The 24,447-nt window shown below is 50.1% G+C and overlaps 6 protein-coding genes across 6 annotated transcripts; 3 read left to right on the top strand and 3 right to left on the bottom strand.

Moving 5' to 3' along the window:
- Positions 1–999: 999 nt before the first annotated feature.
- Positions 1,000–8,822, bottom strand: PHATR_46730 (predicted protein; the record flags this gene model as incomplete). Its single annotated transcript, XM_002185644.1, has 1 exon — positions 1,000–8,822. One exon carries the CDS (start codon positions 8,820–8,822, stop codon positions 3,399–3,401), a length of 5,424 nt encoding a protein of 1,807 aa, XP_002185680.1. The 3' UTR covers positions 1,000–3,398.
- A 399-nt stretch (positions 8,823–9,221) lies between these two features.
- Positions 9,222–11,483, top strand: PHATR_46729 (predicted protein). The gene has a single exon (XM_002185821.1). It carries the CDS (start codon positions 9,363–9,365, stop codon positions 11,229–11,231), a length of 1,869 nt encoding a protein of 622 aa, XP_002185857.1. The 5' UTR covers positions 9,222–9,362; the 3' UTR covers positions 11,232–11,483.
- Positions 11,484–12,258: 775 nt separating this feature from the next.
- PHATR_46728 (predicted protein) lies at positions 12,259–12,968 on the top strand. Its single transcript, XM_002185820.1, has 2 exons — positions 12,259–12,583; positions 12,662–12,968. The coding sequence occupies exons 1-2, from the start codon at positions 12,278–12,280 to the stop codon at positions 12,914–12,916; spliced, it is 561 nt and encodes a 186-aa protein (XP_002185856.1). The 5' UTR covers positions 12,259–12,277; the 3' UTR covers positions 12,917–12,968.
- Positions 12,969–13,208: 240 nt separating this feature from the next.
- Positions 13,209–16,704, bottom strand: PHATR_46727 (predicted protein; the record flags this gene model as incomplete). Its single annotated transcript, XM_002185643.1, has 1 exon — positions 13,209–16,704. One exon carries the CDS (start codon positions 16,702–16,704, stop codon positions 13,231–13,233), a length of 3,474 nt encoding a protein of 1,157 aa, XP_002185679.1. The 3' UTR covers positions 13,209–13,230.
- A 1,285-nt stretch (positions 16,705–17,989) lies between these two features.
- PHATR_46726 (predicted protein) lies at positions 17,990–22,277 on the top strand (the record flags this gene model as incomplete). The annotated part of the gene is made up of 4 exons (XM_002185819.1): positions 17,990–19,845; positions 19,926–21,342; positions 21,416–21,574; positions 21,651–22,277. The coding sequence occupies 4 exons, from the start codon at positions 17,990–17,992 to the stop codon at positions 22,200–22,202; spliced, it is 3,984 nt and encodes a 1,327-aa protein (XP_002185855.1). The 3' UTR covers positions 22,203–22,277.
- On the bottom strand, positions 22,275–24,430 carry PHATR_645 (acetyl-coenzyme A synthetase; the record flags this gene model as incomplete). Its single annotated transcript, XM_002185642.1, has 2 exons — positions 22,305–22,719; positions 22,800–24,430. Coding segments are annotated over 2 exons (2,046 nt in total), but the record flags the coding sequence as incomplete, so codon positions are not given.
- Positions 24,431–24,447: the final 17 nt, after the last annotated feature.

The raw sequence follows: 24,447 nt of genomic DNA, 5'->3' as shown, positions 1-24,447 counted from the left end.
ACGTTTGCGTGGTGATCAAGATGCGCTGGCTATACAATTCGACGCTGCTCATCTTTCCAAGTAGTAAGTAGTCATTTGCCAACAGCTCGCGCTGTTAGTAGCGAATCAGCAATCTGTCGATTCCATGACACAAAGCCGCAAGAAATGAGTTGTCCGTGGAAAAGTCGGTGTGAGATGGATACACTGTCAAAATGTTCCTTTGCGATACCATGGTAAGGGTACTGCATACTATCCGATGACATTGAAGCGTGTATACGAGAAATAAATGATGGTCAAGATGCAGCTCCGCTAAATCCAAGGAAGCAGCCGCACTTCGTAAGTTTGTAACATACTGTTAGACCAAATGAATTTCCTTTCACAAGGATTATTCGAGTATGATGGATGCGTCGTCCTCTCACCAAAACAGACCGAATTTTCGTGTTTGGAAGTAGTTGACAGTGACGGCTTTTCTGTTTTCCAACTTAGCAATTCTCATGGGAAATTCTCAAACCAGACCATCGAGCAACAGTATAGGTAAATGTTTTCCCCGGAAATCTCCCCATTGTAGCGTACCCAGTTTTAGCTCTCTAGTTATGTTCGACTCCCTTTCCCTTTCGCCTCAGAGTCAGGAGTGAAATTTTATACAGCTTCCGGGTATCTCAAATTGTCAGTTAATCGTTCATAGCAGTTTGCGTTTCGAATTCTACAGAATAAAAATTCCAGTTTCACCGTCACGTACAATTAGGTCGGTGAGAAGCAACCGCAAATATTTGAGTATATAATTGCCTCTCACGATATTGTTAAACGAGAGTCCCTCAGGTTTTCAATATTATGAGCTACTCGTGGAAACCATAATAGGTCACTCTTTTGATAAAACACTACAATGGCCATGTAGGCACAATGACCAACCGAAAGTTTAATGACTTAATTCCATTTTAAAAGATGACTGCAGTACCTTTTCTACGGAAAGTAGCAAAGAGATCACTACTGGATGGTTCCATGCACATGTGTGATGGCATACTGGTAGCCGTTCAGTATGGTTATCTCGATTATGTATCGTGCGTCCATGAGGAGTCGAAAAAAAAACCTGGTGAAAACTCTCTTGTAGTTCTGCTTTGGCAATTTAATTGAAGAAAGGTCTCACAACGATGAAGATGGGCCATAGGAAAAGACTCGTTGCTGGTTCGCAACCAGCAGCAAGTAGTAATTCATCACTCGATGGCGACAGCAGTACAGATTCACCATCATCGTACGACAAGCCGTCCGTCCAAATGTCGGAAAAACAATCGAGTAGTTTAGCCTTTGGTAATTCGTTGGAAAGTGCTGACGATTCGAAAGATGCCGATCTCGACGAACAAGCACAGGCTGTAATGAAAAGCAATTTAGATCTAATGTTGGAAGTAGTCATGCAGATTCGCGAAGACGAGAGCTTTGCGAGTTCTATTTATGAGGATTGTCCGAGATTGCAACACCTCTTGTCAGAGCACCCCGACTTGAGACCGATCTTTCAAGACCCGCATTTGGTGCGCATCAATTTTGAACAAGTTTACCGAGATGCTGGGGGCGTCTTGCCAGAAGACCCCCCTCCGAAAAAGCCCGGAAGGCTCAGAACAGCTGTGACTAAAGTTATCACGAAAATTGTCAATCATCCTTTGTTCAAAGTCGTCAAGTTCTTGATGCTTATCAAGAAAGTGGTGGGTTTTATTCTCAGTGGAGGAGTTTCGCTTCTAATGGGCCTTTTGAGAGGCTTGTTGGGTGGGTGGTGCTGTGGAGAATCCCTAGATTGCCTGGACGCTGCAGGAGATGTGGACGGTGCTGATTCTCCGGGGGAGGGATCTCCCCAGAATCAAGCCAACCGACAAGCCCTGAACAAGGCCGCCGATCACATGGAGGATCCTGAAGTACAGGAAAGGATGCAAGCCATTCTCGGTGAGACAGATCCAGACGCCCTCGAAGAAGCCATTGAAAACGACAAAGAGCTTAAAGCTCTGCGGGATAGTAATCCACTCTGTGCGGAGCTCATGAGCGATCCAGAAACAATGAAAATTTTGACAGATCCTGATAATTTAAGGGCACTCGGAGATGCTCCCGATCTCATCGAGCAAGACTTTGCTAATCCTGACTGGGTCGCTCCGGATGATGTGGAGGCACGGGGTGCGATGGAAACCGTCCCTGAAGAATGGGATGTGGATGACGGAGGTGAATACGACGTGGACGATGCTAAAGACCATGAATTAGAAGTGGACCAAGAAAGTCAGCATGTGTCGTCGCCGTCTGAATTGGACCCGGAAATTGAAGAAAATGAATTGCAACAACAAGAACTTGAGTTGGAAGAAGCTGACGTGGAAGGAGACGAAGAAGGTGGTCTCGTGGAAGACTTTGAAATGGGAGAAGCCGAAGGCAATGATAACGCCGCCAACAAGTCTCGAAGTGCCGGAAACAAGAAAGCGCAAGCTCAAAAGAAGAAACAGCCAGATAAGCCAGAAGGTAGTGGTGGTGGTGTGGGCGGATTCTTTGCCAACCTGGGCGCGGGTATTACTGACTATGTCGCGGGTGAACTGGTTGGTACCGGTATGGGTGAGTTGTTCGGAGATGGCGATGAAATCGGCGACATGGAGAATTTCCAAGACTTGGAAGACGCAGCACCAACAGAAGAGGTACCTGTTGATGGCATTGCAGACGCAGCGGAAAGTGGCGCGAGCACCGCAGAAAACGCAGCTGGTTTAGCTTCAACAGCAGATGTGCTTCTGGAGAGCGACAATTTCGATAATCTCGAAGACGGAATGGACACCTTGGAAGACAAACACGACGCGGCAGTGGAGCGAGATAGTGCTCGAGCTGCGGCTGGGAATGCTGCTGCTGGAGGAGCTGTTGTGGGCGGCGGAATGGCAGGTACCGAAGTTGTCAAAGACCGTTCCACGTCCGCCGACGAGCAAGACGAAGATGAGGATAATACTCCGAAGAAAAAGAATCGTTTCGGATTCGTGGCGGGCGGTCTATCGGCAATCGCTACGGCAGCAAAAGAGCACATTGCGACTGCTGTGATTGGCGACGACTTGGGTGAAATGCTTGTTGAAAAGCTTGAGGAAGATGAAGACGAGGAAGATCAAGACTCCAAGGACGGCCCCGACCAGGAGCTACACAAGGACAACAAGGCTAGCAAGAATGTAGACGATTCTGTCCCGACTGGTGCAAGAGAAAAAGCAGAAGCAAAGTCATATCGAAGATTTTTTCGACGAGGGCACAAATAGAAATAACATTTCAATAAAACACGGTGCCATTACATCAAAAAGTGACAAATGCGCGAGTCCGCACAATCTACGGCTCGACGCATATCGTTTCGTATCTCTGAGTTGATGATATCGAGCAATGCAATTCGACGGAGGATCATCGTATCCACGACGGAGCGACAGCACAATCTATGGCTTCAGTGCAAATCGTTTCATGTCTCTGAGTTGATGATATCGATCAATGCAGTTCGATGGAGGATCGATCGTATCCACGGCAGAGCGACATATTAGATCAGCTCGCATAGCCAGGTTTCGGACGTAAGTTGGTGCGACTGTTTCTTCCATGATGGTATGTCCAACGAGGCTTGAAAGTCGGCTGTTCAATCTGGTGGAGAGGCCTGTTCGTAGACGTACAGCAATGCGCAGAAGACCAGAGCGCGGAGCAGTAACAAAGATCGTCACGAAACCAAACGCACCTCCCACCACGGAGCGATTCAGATCTCGACCAGAAGAATCCAGATCTACCAGGATGTCCGAGCCGCGGTCAGAAAAGAGAATCAATACATTGTCATTTCCAACATGCCTTTTTCGACTCTGTAGTTTGTCATCTGGCATCATAGGGCAGGCGTGAAACACAGCCATAGAAGTGGCCACCAAAGTTTTGTGTGGATCGTCGTCCATCCACATCAAAGCATAAATTCCGTCCGAGGAGTATGGAGAGGCATCGAGCCCGCCCGAGAAGTGTTTCAATTGTTTGGTGGGAACAACTTTCCCCAGGTTATTTAAAAACTTGTAGAAAGACGGCGAGCATGCTGTTGAAAACAACAAACTCGTCTCAAACGTCGATTGGTTTTGCCGGGAATCGGCAGAGCAATCGTACAACAAGCCAAACTTGTAAGTGCTCAATAAAGAAGTACGATCCAATACTGAAATCGCGCGATCAAGACGAGCGCCGTTCTCCAGCCGACGAGGTTGACTATTGCATGTAGTCTCCTTTGGGGAAGCATTTATATCTTCAACGTATCCAAAAAAGGGGTCGATCTCGGCGAACACCGCACGCACCGCAATACCATTCCCCTCCAAGACGCTGCTTAGCCACTCAGAAATATCACCAATTTCCGAACATTTGTCTCCGGCTTGATATGAACGAGGGAAAATTTGTACCGATTTCTCCATGGTTCCCGTGACTTTCTCGGCGGAGATTTTATCTGTCTCTTTGAGGCTTGTTACAAGCAAATCAAATCGGGAAATTGCTGCTCTTGCCCGTTTCAAAGTATCGTTTTGTGTAAAGAGCGAATTTTTTTGATCAATCATGGTGTCTTGATTTTGACACTCCAAGTTGGTAATGTCCCGATCGAGCCAGAGAGAAGGGGGAAAATCTGGGCTCTCCAGTGAAATATAGCCAGGCAGGCGCACTAGGATTCGTCTCCTCAACGTAATTGTTCGCAGCACAACCTCGCACCATCCGCGATACCTTGAGTTGTCTGATCCGATGCGACAAGTTAACAGGATAGCTTCGGACAAGATCCAAGATGCAGAAAGTTTCCGCCCGTTCTCCTCGTTCACAATAAACCTCTCTAAGTCTGCAAGCTCCTTTGCAAGCATTTCATGCTTCGACAGTGGGCGATCATGAAAAGCAAGGGAGGAAATGCTTCGATCTTTACAAAGTAGATGACGGCGAGAAATCTCTCTGGTAACAAAGGAAAAGTCATTGTCGCCATGTAAGCTTGATTCAATCTTGTCCGATTTCCCGGACGATTGTAATGGATTTTCATCCAATTGTTTGGTGCTTCCAAGCAGTATCATCATGCATCTAAGAGCAAGATGATGAACAAGATGATCAGATCCTTCCGGTGGGCTCTGAATGATTCGACAACATAGCCGGGAAACAGCATTACGAGTTGATATATTCATATCGACGAAGGAATTACACAGAAGGAAGTCGTGGACCAATGCCAAAAGCGCGACGTAAAGTCGTGGGCGACTAGAAGTGGAGCATTGGCTCATCAACATCAAACACGATTTTTCTTCGAGTAGACATCCTCTCTCTATTATTTCGCTCCAATTGGTCAGCACTTCAGGTAAGCCAATTCTTTGGCAGAGCTTTTGTAGTGCCGGGACAACGGAGCAAAATACGCCATATGCGGGCTCGTAGTCCAACCAATGTGTTGAGAGACAAGCTTCGGCCAGGATACCGAGTATCTCCTGCATTGGCTCAAGAAAGCTTTTGATGGGCTCATCGTGTCCGAAGTCGTTGATCAAAATAAGTCTGTTGTGGAAAATCTGACCGAGTACCTGGCTTCGCGTTAAACATTCAATTTCATCCGGACTCCGACACTCTCGTTTTGCCATTGACGTACGAAAAATACAATCAAAGCTCTCATTCGAAATAAGACAATCAGTTTTAGCCATGGCCAAGGCGAGCAGCATGTCATAGCAAGAAATTCGAATACACTGTTGCATGTAGGCCGCAAGCGGGCTCGTATGAATTTTCATACCAGAAAGAAAGCCTACCAAGGATGATAACACAGATGAAAAAGAAATCTCTGTAATTTCTGAGGTAGTGTGGTTACTGCGCGCGTCGAGTGCAATCAAAAACGGGGCCCCGTAAGTATCGACGACTGGAGACCGATCTTCCGGGCTAAAAGATGTCACGCTCGTGAGAAAGACGAAAAACAAATCGCGCAATTCGGTTGGAACATAGCTGGCCTTCAGAGAGACATGTTGATCGATCGCAACGCGGAGACTGGCTATTGGGTAAAGTGCCGCGATTGCTTGCGCAGAAACTATTAGAAAATAGTCTGACGAGGCAATGCACTTTGAAAATTCGCATGAACACATGTTCAAAACATCTGTAAGAGCATCAATAAGTACGGGTACCTTCGCATGAGCATGAGGCAATTCTCCAAAGAGAGCGGCAAGGCACCTGTGAAGTTCGATTGTGGCAAAAATTCGAACGGAATACGGTACTCGGCCCTTTTCGTTCACTGCCAAAGTGCGCAGCAAGTTGATATAGAGTAGCCGAGTTTCGCGATCCCCAGTGATGTCTCTGAAAAGCCTTCCTGTAACGTTTATTGCATAATTTGTTAACGCTTCCGTGGATCTGTGCTCTTGATGTGCTGATAAGGCAGCTGTCTCCAAAAGAATCGCGACTGATTCATTGGAAGGGACAGAGTCATTTGTCGAGGCTGGAACAACATTCGGCGCCAACCAGCTACTTTCATCGATGCGGATGAAACTGCTTTCAAAGATCTTTTTCAGAGATGGAATGATAGCTGCATTTATCAATTCCAGATGCAGCTCCCGCATATTCTGAGTCGATGTAAGGACTGATCGTCGCGGAATGACTTTCTTTTTTCTCGACATCGTGTCCGCCTCACTGGCAAAAGTTAGGGCTTCAAATGCAGCAAGCCTGACCTCTGGTGCATGCGCGTACTCTCCGCGCTCATCTTGACGAAATGCTTCTTTTAACAACTCGACTCCAGTCTTCGTGCAGCCCTCTATGCGATAAGGGGAAAACCCAAATTTACTCCAGCATTGAAAGACTACGATCGACATCAGGGCAGCATCTTCACCGAGCGACGACGGTAAGCCCACTTGAAGAAGTAGCAAATACAAGCGCCTTTGTCTCTCATATTCAACGAACGGCGTACTATCCTCTTCAATACACTTTCCAAAAAAATCACCCAAAAGCAAAAGAAGAGACTGAACGGTTGATTCAAACCGAGCAGTGTCTTCGTTGCAGCGATTTTCTACAACGGTAAGCAGTATGGGCAGAACACCGTCCGAAAGACATAAAGCTATAGTGTCCCACTCTGTGTTTGCCAGAATAGCGGGTCCGCCTCGAATCTCTTTCTCGATCGCTCTACCCAGCAAGATAGCTCCTTCGATGGCGAGCGCAGTAAGGTCCCGAAACGGCTCGGGTTGTAGCAGGTATTCTATAGTGTCCGCTATCCTTTCGTGCAGATTTGACAGCAAGCAAAGAACCGTTTCCAACAAAGGTTTCCAAAAGATCCGTAGAAGCGCAATACTGCTGATGTCGGGAGGCTTGCCCCACAGTGCGCTACCCAAAACGCGAAGCGCCGCACCAGCTTTCATGCAGCGCAAGGTTTCCACAAAACTCCATTCCTGGCCGACATCAGTCAGTTCATCCTGCGTCCACGTAGCGGTTGTTGCCTCCTCCACTAGATGCAGCAGAGACTCCATTGCTTTTGATGAGGTTGAAGGTCGGGCGAGCAGTACCCAAATTAGTGTAGAAATGTCCGCGAAGGCCGCTTCGTACTGGCCTTTTATCGAATCCCAGACTATCTTGAATTCTTGTCGCTCCTCCAACGATAGTGTACTGGAAACGGCAACCGTTCCGGATGCCTCGTTATTCTGTCGGCGAGCCACCATGACGTAAAGAAAGCACAGCATGTCCACCATCTTGGAAATGTGTGTATCAGGGACTAGATCTCGCGATGCCATGGCTGCCAGAGCGGAAACCGTTTCGGCCAGCGTAGACGAGACCGCCAGTGTCAATCTGGAACCGTGAGCTGACCCATCCACACTCTTAATGTCCATCTCCTCGACGGTATCCTTGGATAAATGCAGCAATGCATCAACAACCGTCTCGCTTGATTTAAGCGGTGGATGCCATCCGGATGATAGCAAATCCGCAACAGTCCGAGCAATCTGGAGTCGTAGATTCCATGACTCCGACTGGTTAGCAGACAACGGCCATAGCCAGACCAGCCAAGACTCTGCCATTTTTGTCACCTCATGCTGGACTCCAACGATACTCCACTCGGCCGCCATGGTCCATTCGTCGTCTGCCAGTTCGGGACGACAACAAAGCGCTGTGACTATAATCATTTGAGACTGGGCACGAGACACGCTCCATCCGTAGTCATCTTGCTCAAAGGATGCAGCGAATCGTAGCATGGCTGCCGGCAATACCTCTGGTATGCCTGGATACGATGAGATACTATCCATCTTTAATTGTCCGTCGCTCACTATTGGCATGTCGTGTTCTGTCATGGGAGAAGACGATCGTACCGACGAATTTTCGACGTTCAACGATCCCACCACAAAATCCACCGGAATACTCGGATAATATTGTGAAAGAGACTGGTCGCGTGCTGGATGAGACGCCGCGGACGTTTGGGTGGAATTCGATCGCTCCAGTTGCGCATCTTCTTCAGCCGGACGCCAATCCGCCTGACGCAGACGATTCCGACGTGTGTAAAATTGGTGCCACCATGCGGGTCCGACCACGCGGCGAGCCAAAGAAGCTGTCGCTGCGAGTATCCGAGATTGAAAGTCACCAAGTTTGGTGTCGTCCACGTCATATTCGTGCGAGGACGAATCTTGTCCCTCGTGTTCGTGATGGCCCGAGTGGGGTTTGAAACGCAAGGCGGCACCTTGCAAGGCCAAAAAGGCTTCCGACGGATCAAAGGAATCAATCTTATCTTTCAGGATTGCCTTGTGCAGTATCCCTATCCAATGTTGAGCGGCGTCGACGTTCTGGCACTGCCAGACTGCTTCGCAGGCCGACAGTACGGGGGCGACGAGTCTCGACGCGGGCAGCATCCCGGTTCGAGCATTTTTGCTCCTAGCCACGGAGCCGCTCATGGCAAAATTCCGTACCTATATCGCGGATGCCCTGCACAAATTTATCCTGTCCAAGATCTTGCATTCATGCTGATGTAGTAGGCACGGACCCCTGATAGATACTCACGATAAACTCCGCAAGGTCTGGAATGAAAGAATAAAAGTGAATGAACCTGTGTTCTTTTTCTCCATTCTGTCTTTCCTTTGATGGTGTCGTACATTGGCGTCTGCTATGCGTCTGCTATTTTACCTAAGGACGTGACATGTCCGAAAATCTGACATCCTACTCTTGTCTGTCTGTACATCCTCGTTCCATTGCGCCGGGTCGCTGATTGTGATTTTCTCGCCGGACGTGAATGACTGTGAGCTTTGTTTTCCAAAATCTTCTGACTGTGAGAGGATACTACACTTTGTTTACAGGATAAGCAATGCCTGAAAGATAGTCTTTACTTCTGTGAGTACGGTTGGGCTTTCACTCTCCATTCTTCAAGTTCATCACATTCGTAGAACTTGTCTAGACTTTTGTTAACGGTTTTCAGGGCTACGTGTGGAAAGACAGCAATGGTTCGTGAACAAGAGTATCCCGGCGTAAGCGCTTGTCCGTTTGCCAGCAACCGTACGCTGATCGTTCCCGACGATCCCCACGAAAAGTGGGTATCGGCAGAAGGCTCCGAGCATGACGAGAGTCACTTGCCGTGTGTGTCGTCTCCAGAGCTTGCTACGATTCGGATACAGCCCATGCGTATGATGGGTCGATCGAACAAAGCAGGTCCGCGCTGGAATGCGGAAGCCTTTCACGAAACCTTGCGCTCGCCAACACCGGACAACGCTCTCGTGCTCTTTCAGGGAATGGCTCGAGAAAGTCTAGCCGTGGTGTTATCGCCGAAGCCGTCCTTTGTTATGAAACACAGCTACGAAGTCTTTTTCGGTCATCAGGGCAACACTGTCACAACCGTACAACGCAAATCGTCACGGGACGAATCGCTGTCCGTCACCCTTCCCGGACGTGTGTGCCAAGAAAAGGCTTGGACTTCGTACTGGATCTGTTTGTCTGAAGAAAAGCTATATGTTGGAGTGGGTAGTGTACCCGGGCAGCAGCTTGTTGCTATTTTGGACGATCTCGCCCGGCAAGATGCGCCCTCTTCGGAGGAACACGCGGTGCACTACGTTGGATTCGGCAATGCCTCCACTGGCGATCGACAAGCGCCGAGTCCATTGAAACTACGTGGTCTCTGTGTGACCACCATCCCCGACTCGCTCCGCACGCGCCTAGCATCCTTAATCACTGCCAAGGACGTTTCCATGATACAGCTTGGGCGGGACGAAATGGATGCCGAAACCAAAGCTTTAATGGACGAATATCAGCAAGAGTGTACCAAGGCCCGGGCCCGAGCTAGCAAATTTGGAATCCCCTATCAGGAGCCGGCCCCGGACGCTTTTGTTCCTTGGTCCCAAGCCCGTCGTTTACGTGCCAATCCTAAGCAAGGCTTCATTACCGGCATGGATTTGTCGGATCCGGTGGAAAAGGCTAAACAAGAAGCCCGTCAGAAGCGATTTGGTACTGTAGCCGGAGAGGTCTCCACCGGTAGTGCCACGGGAGAGGGTGAAATATCGTCAATTATTGAGACTCAAGTTTTGCCAATTATACAAGCCTGGGATAATGAAGGATTCGTGCGAAGCCAGCGGACCGACCCGCCGACGTTGTTCTGGAAGAATCCTCCACCGGATTCTAGTTTCGACGAACCTAAGAACGAGTTCTCTATGGATGAAGATCCAGTCACGCTAATTTCGGCAAAGATTCACATTTTCAGCATCGATTGGGCCGCGTTCAAGCAAATTCGTACGAACGATATTATGGCTCACTTTTCCATTTACGGTCCCTCCTACATTGAATGGCTGGGAGACCTTTCCTGCAACGTTTGCTTCGAGGATGCCTACTCGGCTACTCGGGCTCTAGAAAACATGTCGCAAGAGCTACCAACACCGGCTCCGGAAACAATACAATCGGGCGGGACACCGCCTGATTTAGGCAACATGAATTGGCGTTTTGGGAAAAGTCTTTTGCGCAAAGTATCAAACGATCGCTTCGGGCGCAAGGGTACAACGGCGCGACTTTTGATGCGCACCGCCACTTCGATGGATATTTTGCTCGAACGCCCACAATCTTGGCCGAAACCACCACCCGGGTTTACCACGAAGCGCGTGCTTGGACCCGGCAGCAACGTGCGTCCCAAGAAAGGCAAGCGCGAACGACTGTCGCTACGCAACGACTGCTTTCTGCCGGAAAATGACGAGCCCAATCCTCTCGGATTGCTCAGCGGGGGTCTCAAAGCGGGTCGCAGCGGGTTTTCGGTGGAAGAGTTGGAGGCTGAACGTAGGCAAAAACGAGCCAGGCTCACGCCTGACAAAGAGTTTATGACGCAAGAATGATTTTGTCGCCCCGGAGAATTGTTGCAAGCTGCAAGGTTTTGATGAAAACGGCCGAGGTAAGTGAACCTGCTTCTCAACATTTCTTTTTTTGGGACATCTTTGAAGTTTATCTCCGCAGCAGGCAAATCTATTGCAGAACTATTTACTGAGCCAATCTGACACATTTGTCAACACCAAAGTATAACAACATTGAGGGGTGCATTCCGCTACTAGAGGGACTCTATGAGTGTGATGTAATAAGAATATTTGCCCGCGAAAACTACGATAGCCTAAACCTGGACTTCCCTTGTAAATAGTAGCTTCTTACAGTATCGTCCACTGGTCCTCCGGATTTAATATTCCATAGGAATCGAAGTGTCTTTGGTACACGCATGTTGTGGTGCTTGTCTGTAGGAGCAGAGACGAATACTGGAAGTAATAACAGATGACTGTGAAAACCTGAATGGTGAAGTCTCCTCAGTGGGAATTACCTAACTATTTCAAAATTGTTTTACATGATTCACTGTGAGTTTGGGAAAAAAGAAGCCTCCAAGCCGACAGTTAAGGTGTGACCTGAGAAACAGATCCGAACTCTGGCCCTTGAACGGCCGGCCGGCCCGCCCCCCCTCCCCCTTGTTGAAATCTCGACCCTCTCTGCTCACTCTACGTAGGATAACAGTTAGTCAACTTCCTTCCAAACTCTTGTTCTTATTGTGGGGTTTAAACCTATTTTCTAATGTGTTTTTCACACGATTGACTTCGCTCATTTCAACCGCTCATTCTCGCCAACATTTGCTCTTGTTCCAATTAATCATATTTGAACTTCGCTTGCTTCATCGCACATAGTCTTGCTTTCCTAAACAGATAATTCTCATCACATGAATACATATATTTTCCACCCAACGTCAGTTAGACGTTTCGTCCGTTTGTTCCTTTATCAGTCCGAAGTACGGACACATGACTGACGGTCATTTCACGACACCCCCTAACTTGTTAAACGCCGCCCATCTCGAAGTTCTCTCTCGCTGGTCACAATCCAAAGTTTCAACAGGACTAAAACTGGTGTCATGTTTGCAGCCTCTCGCTCCGCTCTTCCATTTATACGCCGCTTACCGGTACAGCCTAGCATTCGCTTTTTTGCGGCGCAGAAAGAAAGACCTTTTCGTATTCTCGGCGTCCAACAGGTTGCTATCGGGGCCGTGGACAGAGAGCCGCTGCACGCATTGTGGAAAGGTATCTTTGGCTTAAAAGCAGAGTCTTCCGTTCGCATCGAAAGCGAGAATGTTGAAGAAGATATCGTTCAAGTTGGACCAGCGCCCTTTGCGGTCGAAGTTGACTTGATGACACCGATTGATCCTGAGAAGTCGCCAAAGGTAGGCCCACGTAGTCTTCTCCTCTATTGTGGAACACTGTCTCTGTATTTCGTTTTCTTATCTTGCTGAACAATAAAGGTTCATATTCCTCCTCTAAATCATATTGGCTTATGGGTAGACCATTTGCCAAAAGCCGTAGAATGGATGACGAGCGAGGGTGTCCGCTTTACACCAGGCGGCATCCGACGAGGAGCTGCCGGTCACGACGTGGCCTTCATTCACCCCAAGGGCAATGACGCAGCCCCCATTTCCGGTAATGGCGTTTTGATTGAACTTGTCCAAGCGCCCGATAGAGTCATCCATGCCATTCAAGACTACGGCGAATCGTCTTAAAATGCCGGTGAAAACCGCTTCGACATATCTTAAGGAAAGACAACAATGCTCACAATATACAAGCAAGTACCACTTGTATTGTATATTTTTGTTAGAGAATCGCACGGCAAACGTCGCCGTCTATCGATGGTGCTCATTGTGTAGATGAACTTATATGTGTTGTCGGAGCTATCGGGAACGTTCTTCAAAAATGAAGCCTTTGCCTAGATTCTTAATATTCTGGTTTGGGGCAAATATTTTCTTCGTTAGAGATGGAAGAAGATAATAGGAGTTGTGCAAATGCAGCCATAGCGACACGTATGATAAATTTTCCATTAAATTTTCTTATTCCCATGGTGATGTGCTGCTGCTGCTGCGGCTCGGTGGGCTTTTCTTTCCTTGTTCCAGCCTTTTCGCGAGAGCGCCATGATCCGATCCGAAATGATGCGAGCGAAAAGGGGAGTAGGTACATGATCCAGCTCGGGGGGCAACGTTTGCGTCGGTAGGCGGGCAATGGAATGGGATTTATCATACGGCATTGCTTCCAAATCAAAATTGGTTGGACACAGTTTGTTTTGCTCCGTCTGTAGCGGATGCCATTCGTGTGCGTCCGAGAGCAATCTCAACATGTCCCGTTTCTCGTTATAGATGCGCATCTGTATATCGTCAACTTCTTTATGTGCCATGCGCCTTTCAAGTTCTCGCCTTTCCATCACATGAGCAAAAGAGAGTTGGTCTAAATTCATCTCCCACTGCACCGTTTCTTGATACCAATCGCAACGCAGATCCTTCGCTTCTCCCAAATGCAGATCGTGCATGATCCATTGCGTTCGAGCCCAGTGATGCATTTCGAAAAAGTAAACCGGTTCGTTTGGCGACTTCAAAAAATCTCCGCGATTAGTAAACGTCTGCACGCGCAGTAAAAATTCGCGATAAATCTGCAGCATTTCGGACTCCGCAGAGTCCGGATTCTCTCCCTTTTCAAAGCGCATGAACTTGACTGCTTGCGTGAGGGGAACCACCGTATCTGAAGAGAATGGTTCGTCATCTTTGGAAGCTTGATACTTGAGTTGTGGAACCAACATAACTGCTTTTCGTTCCGGCTCAGGAGGTAATCGGAATTTGGCTTTGGGGCGGGTTTTTCGTTTGACAGTGCGCTGTTCCCACGAACGGCGGTGCATTTGACTTACCAGAAAACCAACGTCTTCCGCGGTCGGCATGGCTGGAAAGCTGGGATCCAAATACATGGCAAACTTCACGTCCCTGGAAAAGAAACGCCCCGGTGCTAGTTTCAATAAAAACGAGTCCGAGTTGGGCAGCGGAAATGGCGCATCTTCCACCCAAAGCAAGATCCATCCACGGTACAAGAGGCGTCCGTTGAGTTTGCGAAGTTCCAAGGCGCGCGTGCCACCCGGTTTGTCGGCATCATCGGGATTCGGCACGACCCCGAGCCGCACTAGTTCCGTGCTCGGCACCTTGCGGATTACCGAATCTACTAGGTTGCTACCGCTGGAAACAAAGGCAAAATTGCAGATGGATGGCTCGTCGTTCTCGTTATAGTGAGCCTGCAAACGAATATCGTCAACGTTGCGCCCAAGCATTTGTGTGTACAAAACAATCTCGCAGTCTTCGGTAACCTCCCTCGCCAACGAGACAATCTTGTCAAAAATGGACGGAACGCATTTATCTTTGATGTTGCATTCCGATGCACAGAGAAGTGTATCGCGGTTGGAGTTGCAAACCGTGTCCGCTGCGCGACAGGTATCAATGGAATGAGACTTGAGTAAATCGTCTCCCGTCGTACCGCGGCGAGACTTATGGGGAGGTGGTCCGTACGGAGTGGCCTTATCCATGTGCCACGCCACCGTTCGTACCAAGCCCTTTTCCGGAGAAACTTTTGGCTTCCAACCCAACAAGGTCCTTGTTAAATCTCGTGCCGGATCATCGACGGGCTGCGCCGACTTGGCCAGTTTCACCTTGGTATTCCCCGCCAGAATGCCCTCGATCGCTTCTTCGACCGATTCGCGTGGTATTGATTGTCCGGACGTGATCTCGAAGGCCACGGGTTTGCTTTCGCGGAATTGCATGGCTGCAATAATGGAATCCACGACGTCGTCCATGTGCACCATATCGAGATCGTTGGACGTCCAGGTCACCGTGGCGTTAACGTCGTGCGTTTCGTGGCGCAAGGCCCGATTCACCATGCGGTGGATGTCGGATTCGGTGTGACCGCGGGGTCCGTACACGGCGTTGGGTAGTCGCAGGGCCACCGAAAAGGTACCGTGTGTCTGGTAGTAGGTATCGGCCAATACTTCATTCATAAGCGCCACGTGCGCTTGCCAAGTGTCGTCGCGCGATTTCGTTACCGTGTTGCGGTGTATCAGGTTGGACGAGGCGTAGGTCAGGTGCGGTTGTAATGGTTTGTTGGCCACGAGGGCCGTGGTTGCCATGAGCTGTTCCATCGGTACGAGATTGTTCCGGAGTGCGTACAATCGCGGGTCGTAGTCGTCCCGCACGTACGGCGATTGATCGTTGCGCCATTCGGCATCCTGGTTGCGGAAAACTTCGGGTGCGTAGGAACTCAAATGCACAATGTGGGTTGGTCGCCATTTGGCAATGTCCAATTCTCCCGTGACGGCCAGACTAGGCCAGACGGGATTCTTAACTTTGGGATCCAAACCGAGGAAGGAATTAATAATGGGACGTTCCATTGAGGTAACCTTGGAGGTGAGAATACCAATCTCGTCCTGAATGGCGAGTCGGTTCTTGACGGAATTGGGAAAGGCGGCGTCAAATCCCGTAATTACGTTGGCGCCGCAGCGTTGTTCGAGTGCCAGGGCCAAATGGAAGCCAATCGGGTTGAGTATGCCGGTAATGATGACACGTGAATGTTCGTTGAGGGCGTCGCGAAAGACGTACTGCTCGGGATGCGTTGCGGAAGCGTTCTGTGCGAAGAAGCCGCACAATTCGTCCATTCGGGCTGGTCGCATGGCGTCGCGTGGTTCCTTGCCGATGGCTCGGGGGTGGGGATCCCGTGCGTGTCGATCGACGGTGTGGTATACGGCGTGCGAGGCAATCGACGCGGAGGCTGGTCCGTCCTTGGCGGGGGTAGTGCGGTACTTTCGGCCAAAGCGAGCGTCGCGTTGCTCCAAACGAAAGGCTTGGCGTGCTTTGGTTTCATCCTGATCGGTCACGTGACGCTCCAGTGCGGTAATGGACAACAGGGGAAGAAAGTCTGGAGAGGAGGGTCCGCCGTAACTGGAGGCCGCCGAATTTCCGTCAGTGGCCGTCTTCATCATGTACGCCACCACCGCCAAGTAAACGACCACCACGGTCACGGCTGTCGTCCGTACCCAAGCCGACTTGATCCAGGAGGCTCCTCCGTGTCGGGGAGAAGGCACTCCCGTATGAAAGGACGCGCCCAATCCCGTGCCCGCCGATCCCGAATTTTTCTTCTTGAGACGTCGGGAACCGCCGCGGCGTTCGGTACCGTCGATACGCGAAAGGCGATCGATACTTTCGTTGCTGTTGCTGCGCCCGCGATTGCGGGCCCGCAACGTGAGTCCTAGTCGACTGCGGGAACGCTGGACACCCATGTCGAAGCCTTCGGCGTCGTCGGACGAGAACGTGCGTTGGATGTGTCCTCCGTGATTCCGTCGCTGTGTCGCACGCGGTGACACGGAGTCTTCGTCGCCCGGATCGTCCGTATATCCAGTAGTATCGTCGTCGTCGTCGTGAACGTTGTTGTCTTCGTCGGCCGAGCTCATCAAGGAATGCCCGTCCGTGACGCGACGGCGATGAATGTTCATTTTTCGTGCAAGCTACTTTGGTGACGGTGGTATGAGTGAGTAGGGGGCGTGACTGTATTAGAAAGGAAAGGAAATCCTTCCGGTGTCGATGTTTGTCACGCAATGACCCCGTCGGGTGTGTCGTCACGTATACGTATACGTTTGCACTTAGTCAATGCCCAGCTTCAACGGCTCTTTCTCTAAGAACCGAACCGCAAGGACGAGAGATTGAGATTCCTCCCCCTCTCTACCTGTGTGTCAATGGGTGTCTCTGTCTCTATTCAAGACGAGACGAGAGACTGCTTCGAACTCACAATGTCTCGTGAGAACAACTCTTGGCGACTCGTACCGAAATTGCCAGTCGTTGACAGTGAACGAGGCTTCCTCTAGCGGCACAGCACTCGGGAGTGAAAGGCGACGTCTCGCCCCATTGTCCCCCGCGCGCTTCGTACCCGGGAGAGAATCCAGGAAAACAGCTTTCTCTCTAGCTGGTAGAGCTAACCGCTGTACTCTCTAGCCGGCTGTACTGACAGTCCATGTCCGGGACTTTATATGGCAATGACTGGATAAGACACGGCCGGTGGTTCCCGTCAAGTTTCGCAACACGCGCAACCGAGCACCGAGTCACGAAAGCGGTCGACCGTTGACCGTGCGAGTGCGAATGCTCTAGTAGTAGAGACATTCCCAGCGCGCGCAACGTGCACGCGCGCTCCATTCCAAAATTCCGCAGGCAACGAGACTATAACGTAGAATACCATGACGAGACAGAAAGGTTCATATGGATCTTGGAAACGACAGCCCTACCACGACATTCACGGTAGACGAGTCGATCCACCGGTGAGTGAGACGCAGTAACACTTAGGGTGGAGAGTAGATCATTATTGGGCATACACTGTAAGTAGCAATGACATTGTCTTGCCGGCGTTCGTTCACCCAACCGTTTTGCCTAAAAGAATACTTGAAACAATCCAACCGAACGGACGATCCCAGCAGACCTCGAATCGACGTGGTCTTGTCCTTGGCTATCATATCAGCCCTACTAACGGGACAGTGTCGGGGTCTGTTGACAGGGAGAGCCGTCGCACTACCAAGACGGTCTCGACCCAAACCGACCGATCCCTTAGGAGAGAGCGGTAGATACTGTTTGTCGATCGATCCATCGATCCATCCATCCATCCATCCATCTACCTATCTATTGTTGTACAACCCTGGATAACTGTAGAGTGCTTGCTGAAAGACGGAGTTGCTATTTTTTCGACACTTCCTGTTGTTCTATAGAGACCATTTCATCGTCCCGCTCCAATCCATGACATCTTTCCAATTGGACGATGCCGTCCACGTCTCACGCGAGTCGCGTCAACTGGAAGGTGTCGTCGCCTACCTCGGTCCCGTCGACTTTGGCGACGGCGACGATTGGGTCGGTGTCCGTTTGACGGGAGCGGCCGTCGGTCTCGGCAAGAACGACGGAACCGTCCAGGGTCGATCCTACTTTGTCTGTCCGCCGCAGTGCGGTGTCTTTGTCCGACACGCAGCACTCACCAAGCGCCCCTTGTCGGCATTGGAGCGATTGCGTCTCAAGCGCGAACTCGCCGGTGTCGCCAAACCCCCCGCTCCGCATCCATCGACCCCGCCCCTCCGTCGGACCCCCACGCGTCGTTCCGCTACCGCTCCAACGACTAGCCCTACTAGCACGAGCACTACCGGCAGTCCTACCGCAAACAACGACTCGGTACCGTCTCCGCGGGCGTCCGCGCTTCCACGTCGCGACCGGACTCCGACTACCGCTGCATCGACCCGGAGCAAATTGGAAGAATTGCGACAGCGGCGTGCCGCTCTGCAGGAAAAGAAGAACGAGGACGCCACTCCCGCCGCGATGACCAGTTCCACCACCGGACCGATGGATAGGTCTATTGCGTCGGACGCCGGGACGGCGCAAATTGCTCAGATTCAGGCTCAATTGGATCAAAAGACGACGGAAGCTACGCGGTTGCAACAAACAATCGATGCAATGCGAAACCAAGCGCAAGCATCGCAAGTCAAAATTGAGCAACTGGAAATCGCCGTGGCCAACGCCAACGCGGCAGCGGCCGAAGCGACCGCCTCCGCTCCACAGACCGACACCAATACTAACCCCGTCGTTCGAGAAGTGGTAACTCCCGCCGTACAGGAGCAAATTCTGCATTTACAGCGCGACAAGGATACTTTACAGGATCAGGTAGACAACGCATTGCGGGAACTCTCTAATATTCGGACGGACTTGGATCGGGAAAAGTCCGCCCACGCCACCGCGGTGGATCAGTTGACGGCAGTCCGGTCCCAAGCCACGGCGCTGGAACACACACTACAGACTCAATCGGCACAAACCACACAGCGTAATACATCCGATGCCACACATTTTAAGGAACGCGCCAAACTGCAAACGGAAGTGAGTGGCTGGAAACGGAAAGTGGCCCAACTCGAATTGGAAAAACAGGAATTAGACAATACGATTGAAGACTTGACGCTGGATAAGGAAGGATTGTTGGAAGAAAAGGAAGCCTTGCAGGACAAGTTGGAAGAATACAGGTTGGATACGGAAACAGCCCAAATGGAAGTCGAAGAACTCAAGATGGAATTGGAAGATGCCCAGACGGCCACTGAACGAGCCGTGCAAGGTGACAGTATCCCCGTCGCAACTGCCGAGACCTCTGCGGAAGCTGACGCCAACGAGCAAGCCGAACGCAAGGCGCACGCTCTGGCAACACAAAATGCTCGTCTTCGGGAGGCCTTGATCCGTTTACGCGAACAGACAACCATGGAAAAGATGGAAATTACCAAAACCCTCCGCGCGGCGGAAAAGCAAGCACTCGAAGGAAAATCTTTGATGGAAGAAATCGAAGCTTTGCGCGCGACCAAGTCAAAGAACGATGAGGAAATTAATGACTTGAAAGACATGGTAGAAGAAGGAGCCGCCTTTGAAAGCATGGTGGAAGATTTGAGCGACCGTATTTTGGCGCTGGAAGAAGACAACATTGCCATGCAGGGAACGATCCGGGAGCTGGAAGAAGCGTCGGAATTGACGGCTGAGATGGAAGAAGTACAGAACGACGAGCTTAAAGCCCTATACCGCGATTTGGAAGGCCGCGACACCATTATTCGCAACTTGGAGGAAGCCATCAAAATGTGAGTGAATGTCCCCTATCCCTTCGCTGTCGGAAATGAGACTCTGACTCTTTTTTCATCGCCACTGTTTTCCCCAACAGGCAGCGACGTCGAGAAGAAGATTCTCGACGATCGGTTGCAAACTATCGTACGACTGTGGATACCCTCAAACAGGAAAAACAGGCGCTGCTAGAACTGCAGCAGGGTGGAGAAGGCGAGAAGAGCGATTTAATGGTTTCGTCCCAAAGGGCATTGTCTCGTGCAGCGCAGTTGGTTTCGGATGCCGCAGAGATGCGCAAACGCGAGGCGCAGGCCGTTTTTGAAAAGATTGATCGACAGCTGTATTTTAATCTATCAAGTCGTTTGGAGTCATTACTGCCTCCGTCTGTCGTCGCACCCGAACTATCGGCTATGAAAGGCGAGCTGCTAACATCTAAGGTTATTGGCAAGGGATCCCGGACGCTTGAAGGAATTGACGCTTCTTTTAGGAAGGTAATCAAACCTGCATTGGGAGAATTAGATGAAGTGCGCGCTGGTTACGTTCCTGGCATGTTGCAGTTGTCCGATGAGGTGAAGCAAGACGTGGCTACGATGATCCACCAGACTGATTTCGCTCACTCGATTGTGAACGCTTCATCCTATTTGTTGCGTCTACTAGCCGCTGGCCAATGGCCAGACTTGCTGTCGCAGAACGCATCGGTAGAGCTTGGTTCTGTTCTAGGAAATTGCGTCGCTGACCTTGACAATTCACTTGGAGTTGTCTTGAAAACCCTCAAAGAAGAAGGCACCCTGGCGCCGGACCAGTCAGATGTAGCCGGCTTCCGCCAGTCTGCGGATATGGTAATACAAAGCATCCAGACCGAGATGGATCGAGAAGATACCCCACTCGTTCCGGTTGGCTGGATGCCGCCGGCATGGAAGCTTTTGACAGAAGCGACCACCGCCAAATACTCGTGCATTGGGGCTGCCGCAGCTTTATCAACCGTCGTCAACCAGAGTGATACAATTGTGCTTCCTCAGGCACTCGCTTCACTGTACAATAAACTCGAACAAGTCTCAATCCAAGCGCGAAGCGTTTGCCTTCGCCTTGCGAATGTCGATGTGACCAATACGGAAGTGGTGACGGATTTATCTGCTTCCATGTCCCACTGGGTCGAGTCATCGGACAAAATTATCAAAGAAGTTCAGAGCTTGATTACTTCAGAGGGCAGCCACTTAGAAGAATGCCAGGCTGCTTGCGACAGTACTCTAGGTCATTTGACTAAAATTTCATCATCCCTTCGGTCGGCCAATCTTAACCCAAACGACGACGAAAGTTTCCATGCATTGTCACCAGAGGTGGAGGACTCTTGGTTCCGTCTCACGACGCTTATCCGATCTGTTCGAAGTAAAGACGGAGACGATGAAGATGTGAACTTCTTGCTGCGTACACGCGCCATCGAAACTCAGTTCGACGAAGCTGTGGCAGATGTTCCCAAACTCTCCCTCGCTAGCGCGAAAGCTGCGAACTTGGAAAAGGTCAGTCAATGCGCTATCAACAGAGACTTCGCTTCCATAGACCGACTCATCTGTTTTTTTCTTTTTTCAATAGAGTATTTCCGTAAGATCCAAGGAGGTTGCAATGCTCAACGCCCGCTTATCGGAATTGGAAAGACTTTTAGCAAAGTCGAATGTCAGCCCGTCAAAAGCGAAAACAGCTGACCTAAACTCTGTAGATGAGTACAGTAGCATGAAAGAAGAAAACAGAGTGGTACGTGTTCGAGGTGTTGGTGAAAGTTTTGTAGGCCAAGCCATTCTGACGCAATCAAATTTTTGTTTGCTTGCAGTTAATGGAAGCGATGGACGTTTTACAGCGTCAGGTCGACGAATATGAGAATGAAATACGTGCTCTGAAAGATTTCAAATCACCAAAGAGGGGAGCTGTGAATAACAGAACACCACGACGGTCTTTAACATCAGTAAATGACATGAGTTCTTCTCAACGTAACCTTGGAGATGATAGCCAAGGCAGTGCGTATGTGCTAGAGGCCGCTCTTTTTAGACCCGCTTTGCAACAAGCCATTCGTGAAGCCGCGCGCTGGAAGACGTCATCAACTTTGACAATGCTTTCAAGCCTGCCGCCTCTGCCAGCGCTTTCATCGAATCAGTTTCAAACAAATCTGAGCAGTTCTCGGTTTCAAGAATTGAATGAGATTTCCCATTTGTCTTTGGCTCTCTCCGCTTTCCGTCTCGAAAAGGCATCGGTTTCGCTTGTGGACTTGACGAAACAAGGAGTGCCCCCACGAATGCAACTACGAAATCTGAACGCACGGAAGGCTGCCGCATCGGAGCGATTAGAAACGATCATACTTCGCTGTCGCGGTCAGTTGTGTACGTAAAGAAAGAAAGAACAACCGTGAAACATCTCACAGATGGCAACACCAGTTAAATTAAGTCGTCTAGCTAGTAGCCTACTTATCCAGATCGCTTCCATAAACAGCGCGGCATCGTCCGAGTGCCCAAATTGGAAATATATTTCGGTATGCCGTGTATGTTATTCCACACGCACGGTTGAAAACACCGGCGACTCCTTCCTGGGGCCAGTCTCCGCACGGTAACTGCCGCTTCATTAAATACTGGACACCTCGCTTGATGGCTTCAATATCGTTGCATTTCGCTGTAGACAATGCCATCAAAGCCCACGATGTGTTTACGACCCCACTCCCATCGTCTCCGTAAGCTTCCATTCCATTAGCGGCGTACTCTTTGTCATAGCAAGATGTGAAGTCTTCACCCCAACCTCCGTTGGAACGTTGATGCTGCAAGAGGAATTTGCAAGCCTTAGCAATAAACTCGGAAGACACAGGCTCACCACACTTAACAAGACCTTCAATACCAAACCAACTTCCGTAGCAGCTGGAAACGGAACGAATAAATATGTCAGCATCAGATCGATCATAAACGAATCAAAATAATGCATTCTACTGTGCACTTACAAACAACAAGCCCAGGAGCCATACCACGAACCGTCCTCACGTTGCAAATCCTTCAGGAAATCACGGCCTTTTTCAATAGCATGCACAATCTCTTCAGTACGATGATCCGGATAATCTTCGTGAAAATCGGCCAAAGCTGTCAAGCTTGCCATACTACACTCGACATAGGAGTAGTCGATCATAATGTCGCCAAAAACTTCGCTAGGATTCAGGCTTTCGTAAAACCCAAAGCCACGGTTGTTTTCGTAGGTAGGAAAGCCTCCATCTTCATTTTGATACGACAAAAGTATGTTGGCTGCTTTTTGTAATCGAACTTCACTGATCTCGCGAAGACTGCCATCCTCCAACCCTTCCCTGACAGACTTTGCTTTGAGCATACACAAAACTCCTTTTAGTCCCTCCCCTGTGCAATCCGAAATAGGCCAACCGTGTGCACTCGTGCTAAACGGCCAGCCGCCTTCCGAGATGTGGCGGTAAAACTTTCGCCGATACAAGGCCGCTTCGTACTTGAAAGCTGGAGAAGCCTGTGAAACCTCCGTGGATAGAATCTGACATCGCTCCAGGTACGTCCAAACTTTATTGGAAAGCTCCGGAAAGTCATCCAGTAAACCAGCCTCAAATACAGCCTGGATTGCAAAAGATGTGTCCCAGCATTGGCTGCCGTTATAGCCCTTCATTTTCATGCCATCTTCGGCAACCCATAAATAGTCCTGAACTCGAATCATGTGGTTCATCACTGTTGAATGATGCAAATCATTTCCTGCGTGATGAAAGGCCGAGAGCATATTGAGCACTTTATTGACGGGCCCTATATCGATAAAGTTGGTTTGCAGATCTTCCGCTGCCATGTAATCGACACAGAAGGCCAGCCCGAGTTTGCGGACGTCGTTTTTGAACGGCTGGAGCATGGGCCACGTCTCGTACCGAGCCAACCCGTTCTGGACCGTCTTCATCATCCATGCCACCGGGGAGTAGTTGTCCATTGGCGCCACCATGTGCCGCGTTTGCATCCATTCAATCGAATTGTAAGGTTCGCAGTATAGCTCTCGGCGGAGAGCCTGCACCAAGGGATCCTCCTCGGCCTTGTCGTACTTGAGCCGCGCCCCGTAGACGTAGCCCATCGGCAAATAAACCATGCGTGCGTGACACCACATGCGGCTGGGATGAAAAGGAAACCAGTTGGGGAGCAGCCACAACTCGGGTGGGACCGAATTATGACCATCCCATTCCATGCATCCCAAGATGCACAGGTACAGCTTGGCCCACGAAGAAGTCATGACTGCTCCACCCTGCTCACGAATAAAGGCGCGACCCCTTTGGCATACCGGTTCTTCGGCGTCCATACCCAGGAGCCGCAAAGCTACGTAAGATAAGGTCGTGCCAAACATAGTCGAGGGTGATTCGACGTGTGTACCCCAACCGCCATCGGCTTGTTGATGGACAATCAAGTAGTGCTTCATCAAAGCAGTTTGTGCCGGATTAAGCATGAGAGAAGGCTGTCCCATGACGTACCACACAACAATTAACCCGGGCATGAGAAAGTGCGGGCCACCGTAATCACCCGAAAAATGTCCGTCGCTCGTTTGCAACATGGAGTAGAAATGGGTAGCCTTGCGAATAGCCTCGTCCAAATCCTTGGCGGGTTGGT

This window comes from Phaeodactylum tricornutum, chromosome 11 (genome assembly GCF_000150955.2).
Source record: "Phaeodactylum tricornutum CCAP 1055/1 chromosome 11, complete sequence".
In the NCBI taxonomy this organism is placed as follows: Eukaryota; Bacillariophyta; class Bacillariophyceae; order Surirellales; family Neidiaceae; genus Phaeodactylum; species Phaeodactylum tricornutum.
This window is presented reverse-complemented; position numbering and strand designations above follow the sequence as displayed.

Excerpts from the sequence above, each read along its gene's own strand:
- PHATR_46729 (XM_002185821.1), top strand. The coding sequence starts at position 9,363 with ATGGTTCGTGAACAAGAGTATCCCGGCGTAAGCGCTTGTCCGTTTGCC.
- PHATR_46728 (XM_002185820.1), top strand. The coding sequence starts at position 12,278 with ATGTTTGCAGCCTCTCGCTCCGCTCTTCCATTTATACGCCGCTTACCG. Across the intron at positions 12,584-12,661 it reads ATCCTGAGAAGTCGCCAAAG|GTTCATATTCCTCCTCTAAA; the intron begins GTAGGCCCACGT and ends TGAACAATAAAG.